General features: G+C 41.9%; 1 protein-coding gene across 3 annotated transcripts in view; it reads left to right on the top strand.

Annotated features, from left to right (window-relative positions):
- Window positions 1-17,280, top strand: part of PPFIBP2 (PPFIA binding protein 2) — a 168,629-nt gene that overhangs the window by 74,803 nt on the left and 76,546 nt on the right. The window contains exon 1 of one of the 3 annotated variants that reach the window (XM_049780999.1): window positions 268-520. The exons of the other annotated variants lie outside the window; for them this stretch is intronic. Coding sequence (XP_049636956.1) covers window positions 473-520 — 48 coding nt within the window. The 5' untranslated portion in view covers window positions 268-472. Of the gene's footprint in view, window positions 1-267; window positions 521-17,280 lie in introns of those variants that run through there. 3 annotated transcript variants of the gene reach the window in all.

Raw genomic sequence — 17,280 nt, forward strand, 5'->3', positions numbered from 1 at the left:
AAAGAATGTGTGTGTGTGTGTGTGTGTGTGTGTGTGTGTGTGTGTGTGTCTGTGTGTGTCTGTGTGTGTGTCTGTGTGTGTGTCTGTGTGTGTGTGTGTCTGTGTGTGTGTGTCTGTGTGTGTGTGTCTGTGTTTACAACTTCTGTCCAAGTCTTTTCTTCCTTACCTTCTTGTGAGGTTTGATTGTGATTGCTCCAGCGGCTGGCGCTGAAGCCTAAGCCCAAGTGTGTTTGTGGGGGCGGTGGGGGCGGGTACCAGAGCGCCAGGCTGGCCTGGGCCCTTGCATATCTGCAACTGTTTAGAAAAAGGCCAGAGGACAGGACATAAGACTCTGGGGCTGAGAAATCTGAACACAGCTTGACGTTCCTGCAGGGGGAGGGGGCAGAGGCAAGTAAGAGGCGAGAACTTGGTCTCTGGCCAGTAAAAGGGCTTTTTCCACCAAGGAATCTGCCTGCTGACATGGGTGCCCAGCATGGATGGGGACATTGATGTTTACAAGCATTTTGCGTGGCTGAAGAGGGTAAGTGACTTTTTTTTTTCTCTCAGTCTCCTTGGAGATGAGTGAGGGGAGAGATACTTTGAGGGGTGGGTGGGTGTTTGCTCTCTGTGTCTGTGCATGGTGCTTGTGTGGGTTGGGTGGGAGCTTAGAGGTTGTTTGTCCGACAAAGCTCTGTTGTGGCCAAGCTCTCCAGAAGAATCTAATTATAGACACGAGGGGAGAAACCAGTCAGCTGTCTTTGTTTCTCTTCGGACATTCTGGTGAATGAGGTTACTCTGTACAGAGAAGCCAGAGGGACCAGGGACCGGCAGTGTTTTCAGCTTGGGCACCTCTGAGGTTGGAGGTGGCGAACACCTTAAGTGAGGAAAGGTAACCCTCCGGTGGTTTGCACACTCTGAGAGGAAGCGCCGTCCGTGAATGCGCTGAACTGGCAAGCTGTTGAGATTATTCTTGCCTCTGATGTTATCCTGAGAGTTGGTCTCTTATCAGCTGAGAGAGCAAAACTTTGGGGGACAACTGCTGCTCGCTACTCTGGGGCTAAGGATTTGGGTGGCACATTGCTCTTTACTCCTGCCCTTTCTTAACAAAATCAGTGTCAGCCTGCGCAGTGTGTGTGTGTGTGTGTGTGTGTGTGTGTGTGTGTGTGTGTGTGTGTGTGTGTTGGGGAGTGCAGTAGCATCCCTATCCTCAGAACTCAGGTGTTCCCTCTAGAATCTGCTGAGCTGAAAAGTTATTTTCACATGAAGAGTTATAGGCAGAATATTTTTCAGGGGTAGGAAGGACAAAGGCAGCTGACAAGAGGTTTGACATTGTAACCGAGGAAGAACAGGAGGGATGGGGATATGACCTCCTCAGAAGTCTCTCTGCCTTGATTCCTCTTATTATCCCAATCCAAGCCCTGACCCTGAGTTGCCTGGCTTTTGTTTGTCCCCCTACAGTGCTCATTCAGCAAAGATTTATTAAGTTCCAGGTACAGGGTGTTCAGTAGTGAGAGAAAAGAAGATCCACTGTCTGTGCTAATAAATCTTCCATCCCTGCATGCTGGAGCACAGGCTAGGGCAGGCCTAGAGTAAAGACCAGAGACAGGCAAGGCATTATGGGGAAGGGAGGAAACTCAATAGAAGAAAGTAAAGGTCATATGATAAACCTTCCCAGACAAGGGGACAGTCTGTATAAATGTCCTCATTTGGGAGGGTAATAGCAAGTTATGAGGAGAAAAGGCCAGTGTGACCACTCTCAGTGGAAGGATCTCAAAAATTGTCAGGTGTGTCAAGGAACAGGAGGCTTTGCAAGAGAGGAATGGCCACTGGGGACATCAGTAGGGAAGCCACACAGGATTCATTGGAAGATTCAGTTCGTGTTTTGAGAACATCATCCTGGCTGTGATGTGGCATGTGGTAAACTGTGTTGTGAAGAGTGAGGTCACAGAGAAGAATTAGAGAGTTTAAGGGCTCTTTGGGACAAACCCTTCATTTGACAAAGCCCAAGAGAGGCTGAGAGCCACACAGCTATGAGTGATTAAGCCCCTCATGGCACAGCCCGGCCCTGTCTTGAACTCTATTCTCTTGACACCAGGGCCAATTCTCTTTTCTTCTTTCTAGTGCCAAGAATGCACACAATTGCTGGGGTAGAACCCACGAGAAATTCTGTGGCAGCCCAGCCCCTGCTCCACCTTGGAATGTGGGCATTGCAGTCACCAGACAGTATGCTGAGGTGACCAGACATTCTGGCAAGGATTCACCATCAAAGTGTTTTTAAAGGCTTGAGTGAAAGAGAGATTGAAAGGGAAATAAGAAGGAGACTTCCCATTCCTTTGGTCTTATTTACCTGTATTCAAAGTGAAGCTTTCTATTCAGGCATCCTTCCAGCTGCCATGTGCTTGGGCTCGCTCTGGTCACTCTGTGCCTTATGTGAGAGCTCTGCTGTGGAGGTGCCAATCCTGCACTTTAAGCCGTAGACACAAGAGCCCTTTAGGTCTTTCCATTCAGTTTCAGGTGTCAGTTCTAGGGCCTTCAGAGAGGTGGATGTTTGCTGAGGGAAGTTCCTATGCCTAACAAGGACTCAGATATACCCAATCCTATAACAAAACAGATTATTTCTTTACTTTTAGCATTTTAAGGAACATTAAAAAAAACAACATAAAGCTTAGTCTTGCATATGTCTAGGCAATATGACATAGATCGAGTTTCTGCCCTGACCACTATTGCCAGATTCCTTTCAAAATTCTCTTTAAAGTACCACTCAGATATGTAGTTCAGAAGTAGAACATTTGATTCTTGTATGGAAGGCCTTGGATCTGATCCCCGACATTAGAAAATAGGAAAAGGAAAAGAAAGCAACCAACAAAGACAATTTTTCTTAAAACAAAACAAAAACAAAAAACAAAAAAATCTCTTTATCATATGACTTTTATCAAAAGCCCCCAGGACTTGCCTTCAGTTGAAAGCAAAACCTGGGATTTTCTGTCTACTTATCTTTGAGACATTTTGCTATCCAGCATCAATGGACCTTTTTAGTCTCAGCTCTTACATCTGTTCTGCAGATCTTCCAAGTACACTCCCTGTTTTTGCTGAGTTTGTACTCCATGGTCCATCTTCTCTCTTTGCATGCATCCTTACCTGACCTCACCCTGGAATAGGCTCCTCTAATCATACTGCCCTTCCCACTGTCACTTGTCAGACATCTCAAGCAAAGTGACATGAGGAGCTTCTCCTAGCTCAGGTTCTTGTTTCTTGTTTCAGGCAAGAAACTCATAACAGTGTTGAGGAGACTGAATTTGGGGCTCATCATAGAAAGCTTTTGTTCTTTGAACTATTTCCCTGACCTTCCAGCCCAGGATTTCGAAAGTGATAATCCTCTCTCCTTTCGTTTTCTTTGCAGTGGAGGTGGTTAGAGAAGAAATGTTTGGAGGAGGCATGGCCCAGTTGGTTACCCAACTTAGGAGCCTTTATCTAAGATGGCAAAGTTTCTGATGAGCACATTGTCTTTGAATTTGGGGGCAATGACCAAAATACCTGTGGTAAGGTGATACAGAATAAGGAGAAAAATTTGCTCAGAGAGAGAAGTTTCTCTGTAGTCTTTGGGGACTGGGGTACAGAATTTTTGATTGTATAATATTCCTATCTGGTGTGATTTTGATTTGGGAGTTAGATTTTAGAGATTGATTTATGTTATTTCTATTGATTTATATGGAAACTGTTTGAACATTTTAAGATCCCAAAGCAACCTACTAAATCATGCAGATAGGTTCCTTCAATTTTTGGATAGCTGAGAAAACCTGTAATATGTGCTATTATAGTTAAGAACATGAAATTTGAAGCTCACCACAAAGAGTGGTGAGTGCAGTTATAGAAATAACTACACTGAGAACTACCATAATCATGTGAATGAATGAGGGAACTGGAAAGCCTGTCTAGAGCACAGGTGGGGGTGGGGTGGGATGGAGGGAGATTTGGGACATTGGTGGTGGGAATGTTGCACTGGTGAAGGGGGGTGTTCTTTACATGACTGAAACCTAATCGCAATCATATTTGTAATTAAGATGTTTAAATAAAGAAAAAAAAAAAGAAAAAAATAAAAAAAAGAAAAAAGAAAAAAAAGAACATGTAATTTAAAGTAAGGCCTGAATTGGAATCTTGGCTTTGCCTCTTACCACAGTTGTGATTTTTGAGGTAGATTCCTTCAAAAACCATAGATTTTGTTTTGTGTAAAATAAAAAAATTATCTATTTTATATTGTTACAATACCCATGTTGATAATAATAACTACATCACATGATGAATTACAAAACCATGTAAAAGTCTTAGTGCCATGCACCCAGAAAACATTGACTAGAGAACTGACAATAAAATTTAACTATTAGGAGGAAGAGGAGCTTGATACTTGATTCCGTTAGAAGTGCATCATAGACCAGCCATTGCTTTAGTGCTAGTCCATTTTTATGTTCCAGAATGAGATCATAAAGCTTACCATAGATCTGGAGGAGGCAGCTGCCACCCAGCCATCTTATATACCACAGACCCTCTTGCTTATTAGCTCTGGTCACTTTGGCTGTGTAGGCTGATTGAAGGCAAACCCAACAGGCAATGCTGAGTTTCAAGGTCATCTCCTTTCATGGGCTCCTGCTACAGTGTTTTGACCAACACATAAATAACTCAGACATGCTCTGATTTGGGATCTTTGGGGCCAGTTCTCTAAAAATGGCTCTGTTTTATGGACACAGTAAAGTTCGTGTCCCCAGATCCTTCCATTGGAGAAAGAGTTTATTTTTCCAGGACCAGAAATCTCAGAACTGGGCCAGAGAGATTGAGCATGGGTTAAAGATGCTTGCTGGGGGCCCGAGAGATAGCATGGAGGTAAGGCGTTTGCCTTTCATGCAGAAGGATGGTGGTTCAAATCCCGGCATCCCATATGGTCTCCGAGCCTGCCAGGGACGATCTCTGAGCATAGAGCCAGGAATAACCCCAGAGGGCTGCTAGGTGTGACCCAGAAACCAAACCCCCCCCCCCAAAAAAAAAAAAGCTTGCTGACCTTGATTTAATCTCTAGCCTAGCATATTTACACCCCTCCCCCCAGCACTGCCAGGAGTGCTCCCTGAGCATAGAACCAGGAGTAAGCCTTGATCACTGCCAGGTATGACACTAAATCCCAAAATAATCTCAGCACTGCCAGATATCTGCATGTTGTCTAGCTTCTTTGCTCTCAGTATTAGCGACAAATCCTAACTCAAATCATAAAGAAGTGGGAAATCCAAGGATTCCCTCATACAATTGGCTAACAATTCACAGCAGAATGTGGAGTGAATGCAAGCTGCTAATGTGAGACTATTCTGTGTCATCTGCTGCTCATATGGTTGATCCAGGAGCCTGGTCACTGGGGCCAAAAGAGTAGCAAAGAGCAGCACACACAGACTTCTTGGCACAACACTTGCTTGGGTTCCAGGCAGATGCACTGAGAACTACTGCTTTTGTTGAGAAATGGTAGTTGCTTCTACTGGCACAAATACTGAGTCTAACTCTTAGGACTCCTGTTGAAGTTTTGTGTGACCTTGAACAATTAATTGATTCAACTTTCCTTGGATTCAGTTTTCTTGACTGTAAAATATGGGGAAACATACATAACTTGAAACACTTTAACTGCACTTTCCTTGTGTTTGTTATATAAATGTCATTATTACCATAATCTACGTTTTTGGTTACTCTAGAGTCACTTATCTGTCCTTAGTCCTGGAAAGAGGCTTCTCAAAACCATGTGGACAATACCAGTTGGAATAGTTTCTTGTGTTTCTTGTCTATGATTTAAGTGTCCACCATTTCTTGTCAGTACATCCTGTTTGTACTGTGTTTGTATCACAGACCTGCCATGCCAACCTGTCTCTTTTCCCAGTATAATTAGGCGCCAGGTTTCCACTTAGACCTCTAGCTCCTATGACTCCTGTCTGCTGGATCCAGAGAGGCCCTCAGGCTTTTCTTCCATCAAGGTTTGCAGAGTGGCATCATCCTAGAATTATCTTCTCAGTACCTGTGGGTACTCAGAGCAGCATAGCTGCTGGCACTTCTGTAGGTGGCTCCAGCATTTGATGACAGCTTGACTCATCCTCTTTCTCTCCTCCTCTAGAACAGTTTTTCCATACCTTTCTTTGTGTCCCTGGATTTTTTCTACCTTCTCAACTGACACTATCACAGTCTTTACTGAAGACAAAGTAACCATACATAGATGAATTTATCATTTTCCTCTCTCTTCACTATAAAATATAAATATGTTGTCACCTCATGTTTCAATTCCCTTCTGTATTATGAACTAGGATTCCTCTTTGTCCGTTAAGGCCATTCCAGTGTCCAGTCTTCCTCACCCAATCATGCCCCACTTATTCTGATTTTTCTCTGATTTTTCTCCCACCACCCTGTACTCGTCCATTTCTGTCCTTTGCTTACTTTTTGTCCTTTGCTCTTGGCAAATGCTTCTCTTCAAACCTCTAGTTAAAACTCTCTTTGACCCCTTTTTGTCTCTCTGTGCTGTTTTGCAATCTACCTTTCTCTTTCCATCCGGGTTTTTGAAAAAGTGACTAAACGCCATGGTCTCTGTTCCTTCTAGTTTACCTAAATATATTGCACATTGACTTGGTCCTGGAAGATATGGTTCAAATTCTTTCTGGCATGTATTTTTTTTTTTAGTCATTTTCCTCCCTAATTCATTCTCATGTAAGGACCTTGGAGGGCTAGTGGTTTGTGGGTCAAATAATACCTTTCTGTTTAGCACTTTTCAGATTTGCTGGTACATGCTGGCCAGGGTTCTTTTCCTTTCCTTTCCTTTCCTTTCCTTTCCTTTCTTTCTTTCTTTCTTTCTTTCTTTCTTTCTTTCTTTCTTTCTTTCTTTCTTTCTTTCTTTCTTTCTTTCTTTCTTTCTTTCTTTCTTTCTTTCTTTCTTTCTTTCTTTTCTTTCTTTCTTTTCTTTTTCTTTTTTCTTTTCTTTTCTTCTTTTCTTTCTTTCTTTTCTTTCTTTCTTTCTTTCTTTCTTTCTTTCTTTCTTTCTTTCTTTCTTTCTTTCTCTTTCTTTCTTTCTTTCTTTCTTTCTCTTTCCTTTCTTTCTTTCTTCTTTCTTCTTCCTTCCTTCCTTCCTTCTTTCCTTCCTTCCTTCCTTCCTTCCTTCCTTCCTTCCTTCCTTCCTTCCTTCCTTCCTTCCTTCCTTCCTTCCTTCCTTCCTTCCTTCCTTCCTTCCTTCCTTCCTTCCTTCCTTCCTTTCTTTCTTCCCTCCCTCCCCTCCTCTCACATCTGGTGATGCTTAGGGGTTACTCCTGATTATGTGCTCAGAAATCTAGTGATGCTCAGGGGTTATTCCTGATTATGTGCTCAGAAATCCTTCCTGGCTCTGGGGACAATATGGGACTCTGAGATCGAACCCAGGTCCTGGGTTGTCTGTGTGCAAGGCAGACACCCTACCACTGTGCTATTGCTCCGGCCAAAGGCCAGGGTTCTTGATATTGGTCATATCATGGTTTGATGGGGTCAGTGGTGTGGGCTGAAGCTGCTGCATTGGGTTCTCTGGAAGGATCATCTTGGGTTAGAGGCAGCAGGAGTCGGAATACAGCTGGGCACATGTGTGCCCATATCTGGAATTCAATTTTTTTAAAGTGAATTTTTTTTTTGGTGTTTGGACCACACCCATTGACACCCAAGGGTTACTCCTGGCTAAGCACTCTGAAATCGCTCCTGGCTTAGGGGATTATATGGGACACTGGGAGGATCAAACTGGGATCTGTCCTAGGCTAGCACAGACAAGGCAGATGCCTTAGTTCAGGGGTCTCAAACTTGTGGCCTGCGGGCCATTTGTGGCCCTCCGTACAACATTTTGTGGCCTGCGGCTGGCCTTCAAATATCGCAGTATTCACAATTATTCGCTTACCAAATAATCGCAATAAAAATTGCATTAGTAAGAAAAAACTCACATTAAACATTCACATACCCCGAGCAGTTCCATTCGGGGTATGCAAATGTTTAATGAGATTTTTTGCGATTTTTTTTCTTAGTAATGTGATTTTTTATTGCAAATATTCGGTAAGCGAATAATCGCGAATATTTTTGCACCTAGCGCAGACTTTATTTCCGCTGCTCCTGCCCGCTGTTCCTTGCATTATTGGAGGCCTAAGGGAGAGAAGGGAGAGAAGTTTATTACAGAATTATATTTTGTCATACCTTCATCATGACTTCATCAAAGCCTGCAGTGAAGAGAAAGATTGATGACGAGCACAGACAATTTCAGGAAAAGTGGGAGATGCAGTATTTCTTTGTTGAGCACAGGGGCATCCCCACATGTCTTATTTGCTCAGAGAAAGTTGCGATGCACAAGGAATACAACTTGAAACGCCATTATTCAACTAAACATGCTGAGGAATGTGCAAAATATTAAGGAAATGAGAGAGCCAAGCGGGTTGCCAGTCTTAAAGCATGTCTAATGAGGCAACAAGATTTCTTCAAGAAAGCAACCAAAGAGAATGTTGCATCAGTCGAAGCTAGTTACATGGTTAGTGAGATGATTGCTAAGGCAAGGAAACCATTCACAGAAGGAGAGTTTGTTCAAAAATGCATGTTACAGGCTGCAAGTATTATCTGCCCGAAAAAGAAAGGTCAGTTTAGCAAAATCAGCCTTCCTGCCAACACTGTGGCAGAGCGCATTTCTGACATGTCAAGTGACATTTATCATCAACTGTGTGAGAAAGCCAAAATGTTTTGATGCATACTCAGTTGCTCTTGACGAGGGCACAGATATAACAGACACTGCACAGCTCACAATTTATGTCCGTGGAGTTGATTGCAATTTTGAATTGACAGAGGAATAAAGTTGGAATAATAACTGGTGGAGCACCATCGATGACAGGGAGCTAAAATGGACTGGTGGCACTTGTTAAAAAAAACTTGAAGAGGAGATGTAGAGAAGGCCATTGCTCTTCACTGCATTATCCATCAGCAGGCCCTTTGCAGTAAATGCCTGCTGTGTGACAATGTGATGTCTGTTGTTGCGAAATGCATCAACCAAATCAAATCCAGGGGCTTAAAAGCACAGGAGGTTCCATACTTTTTTAGAGGAAATGGAGTCAGAATATGGAGATGTGCTCTATTTCACCAAGGTACGTTGGCTCAGCAGGGGAAATGTCCTGAAAAGATTTTTTGAGTTGAGAGAAGTGAAAGCCTTCATGGAGAAGGATGGGAATGCTGTTTCTGAATTGAGTGATCACAAATGGCTCATGGACTTAGCTTTTCTTGTTGACATCACATATAAGTTGAATATACTAAACAAGATATTACAAGTCCCAGGGCAGCTTATCATTGCTGCCTATGACAACGTGAGAGCATTCTCCACAAAACTTGTGTTATGAGGGCCCGGAGAGATAGTGCAGCGGTGTTTGCCTTGCAAGGAGCTGATCCAGGACCAAAGGTGGTTGGTTCGAATCCCGGTGTCCCATATGGTCCCCCGTGCCTGCCAGGAGCTAATTCTGAGCAGACAGCCAGGAGTAACCCCTGAGCACTGCCCGGTGTGGCCCAAAAACCAAAAAAAACAAAAACAAAAACAAAAACAAACTTGTGTTATGGAAATCCCAGCTCTCTCAGACAAACCTTTGCCATTTCCCAGCATGCAAGAAACTTGTGGATGCAGGCATACCATTCAGTGGTGAGAAATATGTTGATGCTATTTTTAAGCTAGAGAAGGAATTTGATCACAGATTTGCAGACTTCAAAAAGCACAGAGCCACTTTCCAAATTTTTGTGGACCCCTTTTCCTTTGATGTGCAAGATGCCCCTCCTGAGCTTCAAATGAAGCTCATTGACCTGCAATGCAACTGATCTCAAAGCCAAGTTCAGGGAGATTAGTGGAAAAGCAGACATGCATGGGCAATTTCTGTGAGAATTGCTCCCCCCCCCCCAGCTTCCCTGAGCTTTCCCGAATGTTCAAGCACACCATGTGCCTTTTGGGGAGCACATATTTGTGTGAAAAGTTATTCTCCACATTGAACTTCAATAAGTCAAAGTACAGGTTTAGACTTAATGATGATCATCTTCAAGCCATACTGAGGGTCTCAACTGCTTTCTCTCTAAAGCCAAATGTGGTTCAGATTTATGAGAAGAAGCACTGTCAAGTCTCTGGCACAAGGAATAGGCAAAAGATGCCATGTTAAGAAGAACTGATCTTCACTCAATGTTCTATTCATGTTCAGAAGAAATAATTAAAACTGTTAATAATGACATTTGAGGACTTTTTTTTGTAAAATTCCTTATGCACCCCTGCCTCACCCCGACTTTGCCTCCTGCGGCCCCCAGGTAAATTGAGTTTGAGACCCCTGCCTTAGTTCTTGCACCACTGCTCCAGCTCCATAAAATAATTTTTTAAATACTTTTTAGGGATGTCTATTGAGACATTGATTTATAAGTTGTTCATAATAGACTTCTTTAGATATGCAGTGTTCCAGTACCACTTCCATCACCAATGCCCCCTTCCTTCCACCAGCATACTCACATTCCTTCCCACCCCCAGCCTGCCTCCTTGGTATATATAAAAATTTATTTCATATTACTTAGTCCAATAAAACAAAGAAATAGTAAATAGGATTAACAGAAAATATATCAATAAAAGTTAATTTATGGTGATTAATATATGATTTTAACCTCTCTTAATTTAGGTGAGGATAACCGTATGAGAGCCATACTCAATGCCACATATTAGGAAGTTTTCCTGTTTTTAGACATTTTTTGATTTTCTTTGATTTTTTTTTTTTGGGTCACACCCAGCAATGCTCAGGGGTTACTCCTGGCTCAAAATCGCTCCTGACAGACTCAGGGGATCATATGGGTTGCCAGGATTCGAACTAACATCCTTCTGCATGCAAGGCGAATGCCTTACCTTCATGCTATCTCTCTGGCCCCTTTTTTTATTTTTCTTTTTTCTTTTTGGTGTTTTTAGAGATTTTTTAATGCTTCTTGCAAAAGGAAGAAGTCTTGGTTTCAAGTTTATAAATCCCTATGCTGTTGCCTTTCCATGAAGCTCTGTATTGTTTCTTCAAATGTGAATGATAAGCTAGCTGGATAGAGCATTCTTGGTGAGGTGTTCATTTTACCGAATTTTTGTGCTATATTCTTCTATATTCTCCTAAGTCTTAGGGTCTTATTTTCTAGAGCTGCTGTACTTCTTAGGAGCTGTCCTTTGTATGAAAAGTCCTTTTTTGTTCTGCTGCGTTCAATATCCTATCTCTGTTTTTGAATTTGTCTTTTTGCATATAGTGTGACTTGCTGTTTTCCTAATTGAGTCTATTTTCACTAGGACCCTTCAGGATTCTTTGATCTCGGTGCTTGTAATCTTCAACTATGGGAATTTCATATAAATGATTTATTTAACTATCATTTCTTCCTTACATGTGCCTTTCTATTCATCAGAGACTCTGATGATTGCTTCTATCATATTCAACTATAGTTATCTGATAAGCTGTTCATTTCTTTTCAGAATATTTTTTACCTCCTGCTGTTTCCTCCTCATTTTGGAGCTCCTCACTCTTTTGCTTGGCTTCTGTTTTTCTGTATTAAAGAATTTCTGTTGTCTTTTTTTTTAGTTTTTGGGTCACGCCGGCAGTGCTCAGGGGTTACACCTGGTTCTATGCTCAGAAATCGCTCCTGGCAGGCTCGGGGGACCACATGGGATGCTGGGATTTGAACCACTGTCCTTCTGCATGTAGGCCTTACCTACATGCTATCTCTCCTATCTCATGCTATCTGTTGGCATTTTTTAATATCTCATTTCATGTTCTTCATTTCTGTCAATTCTGATAGTAGTAGTTTTTTTATTTTAATTCTCAAGCTTTCTTGTGTTTTGCTAACTACCTGTGCTATTATTTTTTTGAACTCATATTGTCACTAAAGATACTGAGGATTTACTAGTATTGTTTGTGTCGTCAGTGATATTGTTTTCAATCATGAGCTTCATGGACTTCTAAAACTTTTTTTCCCCATTGGTTAAACTGAAGTTATCCTCTATCTCTGTGTTCGCTGCCTGTCTTCACAGAAAGACAGGAAGAATAGCTTTCTTTAGCATGTAATTTGCTGTATTATAAATCTGTCACACAGTCACATAAGCAGCAATGTGCTTTGAAGCTGTGGTCCCTTAATATATAGCAATATCAGGTGTGGAAGCTACTTGGCCCTATCTGGTAGGAGGTATTCTTCCTGGTTCAGAATAGGCCCAGTGATGTTAGCCAAAATTAAGCCTAACTTGAGATGGTGGAGGAACAAGCAGATGGTCAGTCTGGAATTAACTTTTTGAAAAGGATTCTCTAGGAGCTGGAGTGATAGCACAGCAGTAGGGCCTTTGCCTTGCACGTGGCTGACCCTGGGATAGACACAGGTTTGATTCCCAGCATCCAATATGGTTCCCCGAGCCTGCCAGGAGTGATTTCTGAGCACAGAGCCAGGAATAACCCCTGAGTACTGCCTGATGTGGCCAAACAAACAAAAGATTTTCTGGAAAAATACTCTCCTTACTGGTTGAATGCATTACTGCATCCATGTTCCTCTTGCTTTGATGGAAGCTCCTCTAAGCCCACGGGTCATCTTATTACCTTAAATTTTCAAACATATTTTAGGGCATGGTGAGTAGGCGAGGAGGCATAGCTGGACTGCAGAGGTACCAAGCCTGTGGCTGGTATCATTGCCAGTTTAGTGGTTTGGATGAACTGACCAACTCCTCACTGTGACCCACACATAACCCCATATCTTTTCACCTATGTCTCTTTCTCTCATAACTATTTTGTTATTGTTAGTTCTTCAGAGAGAAGGTACAACAGCCTAAGAAGCATGTAAGTTTACTTCTGATGCTTGAGAGGCAAGAAAGCAGTCATAGTGTGTCCCTTCCACCCCAAAAGGCTCTGAGATTCTGTCCTGAAAGCATACTGAGTTAGTATGACTGTTAGAGGAAACAGGTCCATTGAGAGAATCTTCTGTGTTTGTTCTACTTTAGACTTCAATATCATCACAGGGACACCAGCACACTGACAGATACCACTTATCTTTATGCATCCCGCACCCAATTAAGAAAACCTTGTCAAGACTAAGCTTATTTCAAACTACACTTTTGGGGTTTTTGGTAAATTAGATCTTTCTCCTTTCAGATCTTACTCAAAGCTTTTATTTTCCTAGGGGCATTCTCTTGACTCAGTGGTTGTCCCGAGTGGTTGTAATATTCAGGGATCTACACAGTTGGTTGTGATGTTTTCACACACTTGATCATGATGCAATGGGTCCGCACATGTGGTGTCAAGGGTCTTACTGAGATTAGGTGCTGGTGATTAGGTACTGGAGCTGGACCATATAACCTCATGCATGATGGGCAGACAAACTGTCACTAAACCACATTCTCAGGCCCCCCTTTTTTGCATGTTTTTGCATGTTTTGCATGTTTACTTATTTGGGAGGAGTCTATTGGAACTTTTGGTGCTCAGTGGTCATACTTGGCTCTATGGTCAGGAGTTCCCCTAGTGGTGCACTGGGGAAACATATGTGATACTGGGGGATTCAAATTAGTGTTGACCACATGTAAGGAAGGCAATAGTAAAATTCCTGTTCTGTCTCTCTGGCCCATTAGCTTAGTTTTATTTTTCTTCTTCTTCTTTTTTTTTTTTTTTTTTTTTTGGTTTTTGGGCCACACCCGGCGGTGCTCAGGGGTTACTCCTGGCTGTCTGCTCAGAAATAGCTCCTGGCAGGCACGGGGGGACCATATGGGACACCGGGATTCGAACCAACCACCTTTGGTCCTGGATCGGCTGTTTGCAAGGCAAATGCCACTGTGCTATCTCTCTGAGCCCTTAGTTTTATTCTTTTAATTTAGTTATTGGTGATGGTGGATTTTCTTTTTTTCTTTTTTGCCACACATGCTGTTATTCAAAGTTTGATCTTGTACACTTAGGGATCTCTATAAAACAAAGGACTATTTTGCCAGGAAACAAACTAAGGTCAGTGATATACAAGGCAAACATTTTAACCCCATACTATAAATAAGTATACTATAAATTTTTATAACTTGCGAGAGTCCATATTATTATGCTTTGCATTTTCAGATTTCTGGGGAAAAGTATTTAATTTAGGATGTGAGTAGTATCTGATATTGAACTAGCCTCAGTGACTTTGATATTTCTCCTTTGTCAGCCATGACTCACTAGAAGTTGTTTTCTAGATTTGATGAGCTCCCCTTGATCATTGTAAACAATACACATTTCTCTTTGTATTTTCCTCCAGCTAAAATTACGCCATCTTCATTTTTAATGACTGAAGAAGGGCAGTCTTCCAAGATTGCCCAGATCTGATATGTGCAGTATTGTTTTTACTATCTCTGCATTTGCAGGCAAGAAGCCACCATAAACTTAACATAGTCTGACCAATCAGGAGAGAACATATACTGTGGCCTGGATATTAAGGGAAATGGAATCAGACCTTATTAGAAGCACAGAACTCTTTCTGTGACTCTTTCTGTTTAAGACCGAAACTTTGCAGATCTAATCCTAAGAACTCCAATGCAGAAACCCTGAGAAGAACATTTATTTATTTTTATTTGATTTTTTGGACCACGCCTGGCTGTGTTTAGGGCTTACTCATGACTCTACTCAGGGATCACTCCTGGCATGGCTTAGGAGTTATATGTGATTCTGTGGTTTGAACCTGGGTTAGCTATATATAAGGCAAGTTTCTACCTGCTCTGCTCTTCAGTCCACCCTGAGAAGTAGCTTTTTGCTGTAACCAAAAGCAGATAGTTGGAGTGCCATGCTGAGATGTTGCCTGACTTTGAATTTTCCCACACTCCATGCTCACATACCAAGTAACGCCCCCATACCCCCATGTGACTTCCTTTTTGCCTCTCTTGAACATTCTAAATTGAATTAGTTTGCACAGTGAAGTATAGTGCTCACAGGAAGCCTCCTGGGATATGCTGCAGGGAAAACTGCATAAGCACCCTCCCTCAACATCTTCAAGAATGTTCCAGAGCATATATGGAGCCAGGCTTTGAAGGCTTCATGCTCCTGGGACTCTGCATGCACTTTCTCTATCTAACAGTCCATGGCGTAGAGTTTGTCATGATGAGTCCTTGACCACACTGTAGTGGAGACCACATAGACAAGCCTCCAGCTGCTAACCAGTTCCTGGAGTCAAGGAGCTGAATGTGAAAGCTCACATTCAATCAAAGTCGACCCAACATCCATACCAGAGTACAAACAAGCCAGTTTTTATGATTGGTCTTTACTAGCTAAAGAACTTTGGAATATGGCATATTCATGAGATATAGGGAAATGCTCCTAAGGGAGAACATTGCTGCTTTATAGATATGAGTCAAAATGCAGGCCTCATTTTAGGGACAATGGAAATGTGAACATGTCCTCATCTGCTTGTGCCCCAGGCACAATTCCTGGGCTTTTAGCTCACAGTGGGTTCTGTGTTGCCACTTGGGTATTTTTTTTTTCTCCTTCTGATCCTGAAAGAATTTTGGTTATTGTTCTTTGGTTTGTTTGTGCAGATCTTTACTGAATACATAAGCTTCCTGATCAGAAACATTGTTCCTTTTTGTTCTCTTGAACAAAAAAAAAAGAGTGAGTTAATTAAGTCTGTCAGTACAAGGGATGACTTTTGCTTCTATCTATACTTTGTTCTTTTGTCTAAACAAAGCTATTTAAATGATTTCCATATTTCCATGATTCTTCAAAGCCTCTTCATCTTACACAAAGAAATTACCAGCTATAAAGAGCATTTTGTACTGGTATTGTTACACTCGCACGTGCTCGTTTGTGTGTGTGTGTGTGTGTGTGTGTGTGTGTGTGTGTGAGTGTGTGTGTGTGTATTGATCAAACTACCTGGCTTTATTCTGGACTGAGGTGTGATTTTTCTTTGTGTGAAGGAGGATAAGCTTGAAAGGGGATGACATAGCTGAGACCATACATGGTTAACTTAGCTGACTCCCAACCATGTCAGCAGAAGGCCATGCATGTCAGATGCTCAGAGTAAAGTTAGCCCCAGATATTCGCTGCTTTGAAATCTAGAGGGGAAAGGGCTTGATAAACCATAAACCTGCAGTTTTAGACACTACACACACTAGGCTCTACACACTCACTCCCCTCACCCTTTCGTAACTCCCTTATCTGGCTTTTGTACAGAGTGTGACAAAACAAATTTTTAAAGTGTTATTAGGTGTCTTATATTCTCACTACTGTTTACTTACTTCTTTTTCCTCATGCCCTCATTTCTTTTAACCTTGTTTCAGCTTCCTTGTGTTTCATTTTCTTTTTTGTTGTTGGGCCTCAGATTGTTGTGTTTAGAGCTTACTCCTAGCACTTCACTCGGATCATTCCTGATAGACTTGGTGGGCCATAGGGTTGCCAGGAATTAAACATTGAGTAGCTGTGTACCAGGCAAGTGCCCTACCTGCTGTGCCCCTCGTTTTATTTTGTCTTAAACCTCTCCTCAGCTTTACAGTTGAACCTCTGGGCCTATTGCAAGCTTTCTGATTTCCTTTTTCTCCACCTTGCTCTACTTGGGAATAATAGTGGAGGTTCTCAGTGCTGGACAAAAAGCTACTCTTCCAGACACAAAGGATACTGAGAGCCTTTTCCTTCAATACATTCTCAGAGACACATCCTGTGCCACCATGCAGCTCTTCATCTACCCTTGAAGATAATCCTTACTTCAACTGTAGTTGGCTCAGAACTGACAACCTGTCCTAAAATTTATTATTTGAAGCAGGTGAAGCAATGGTTGCAGAATTCCTTTACAATTCAGTACTACATATAAATGCAAGGATTATTTCTTGGAAGTCTTTTTGCAAAGGAGAAAATTTTAGTTGCTTGTTTTATAACTTTGATAAGTGCATTATCGAGGACTTTTAGTTGTAAGCAACAGAAATTTGATTTGAAGCTGGGTAGTCTGAGAGAAGACCATCAAGAAAGGAATGAATCTATTTTTGCCTTCTCCCCCAAGCCTGCATTCATTAGCATTTCCACATTGGTTAGCTTTACAACTGACTGTTGATGGGTCCTTCCACATTAATGGAGACATGGCCACTGACAATCATAGAACAATCTTCACAAACTCATAATGTCATAACTAATATTATCATTCTTTGTTCCCAAATTAAATGATTTGGAGGAGAAATTCCAGCTATCCAGGCTTAGCTCTGACTGTCCAGAATTGAGAATTGACCTAAGAAGATGGCACCTCTCTCGTGCCAGACGTTGCTATAAAGTGAATAGTATCAGCTTATTCTGT

This window comes from Suncus etruscus, chromosome 9 (assembly GCF_024139225.1).
Source record: "Suncus etruscus isolate mSunEtr1 chromosome 9, mSunEtr1.pri.cur, whole genome shotgun sequence".
NCBI lineage: Eukaryota > Metazoa > Chordata > Mammalia > Eulipotyphla > Soricidae > Suncus > Suncus etruscus.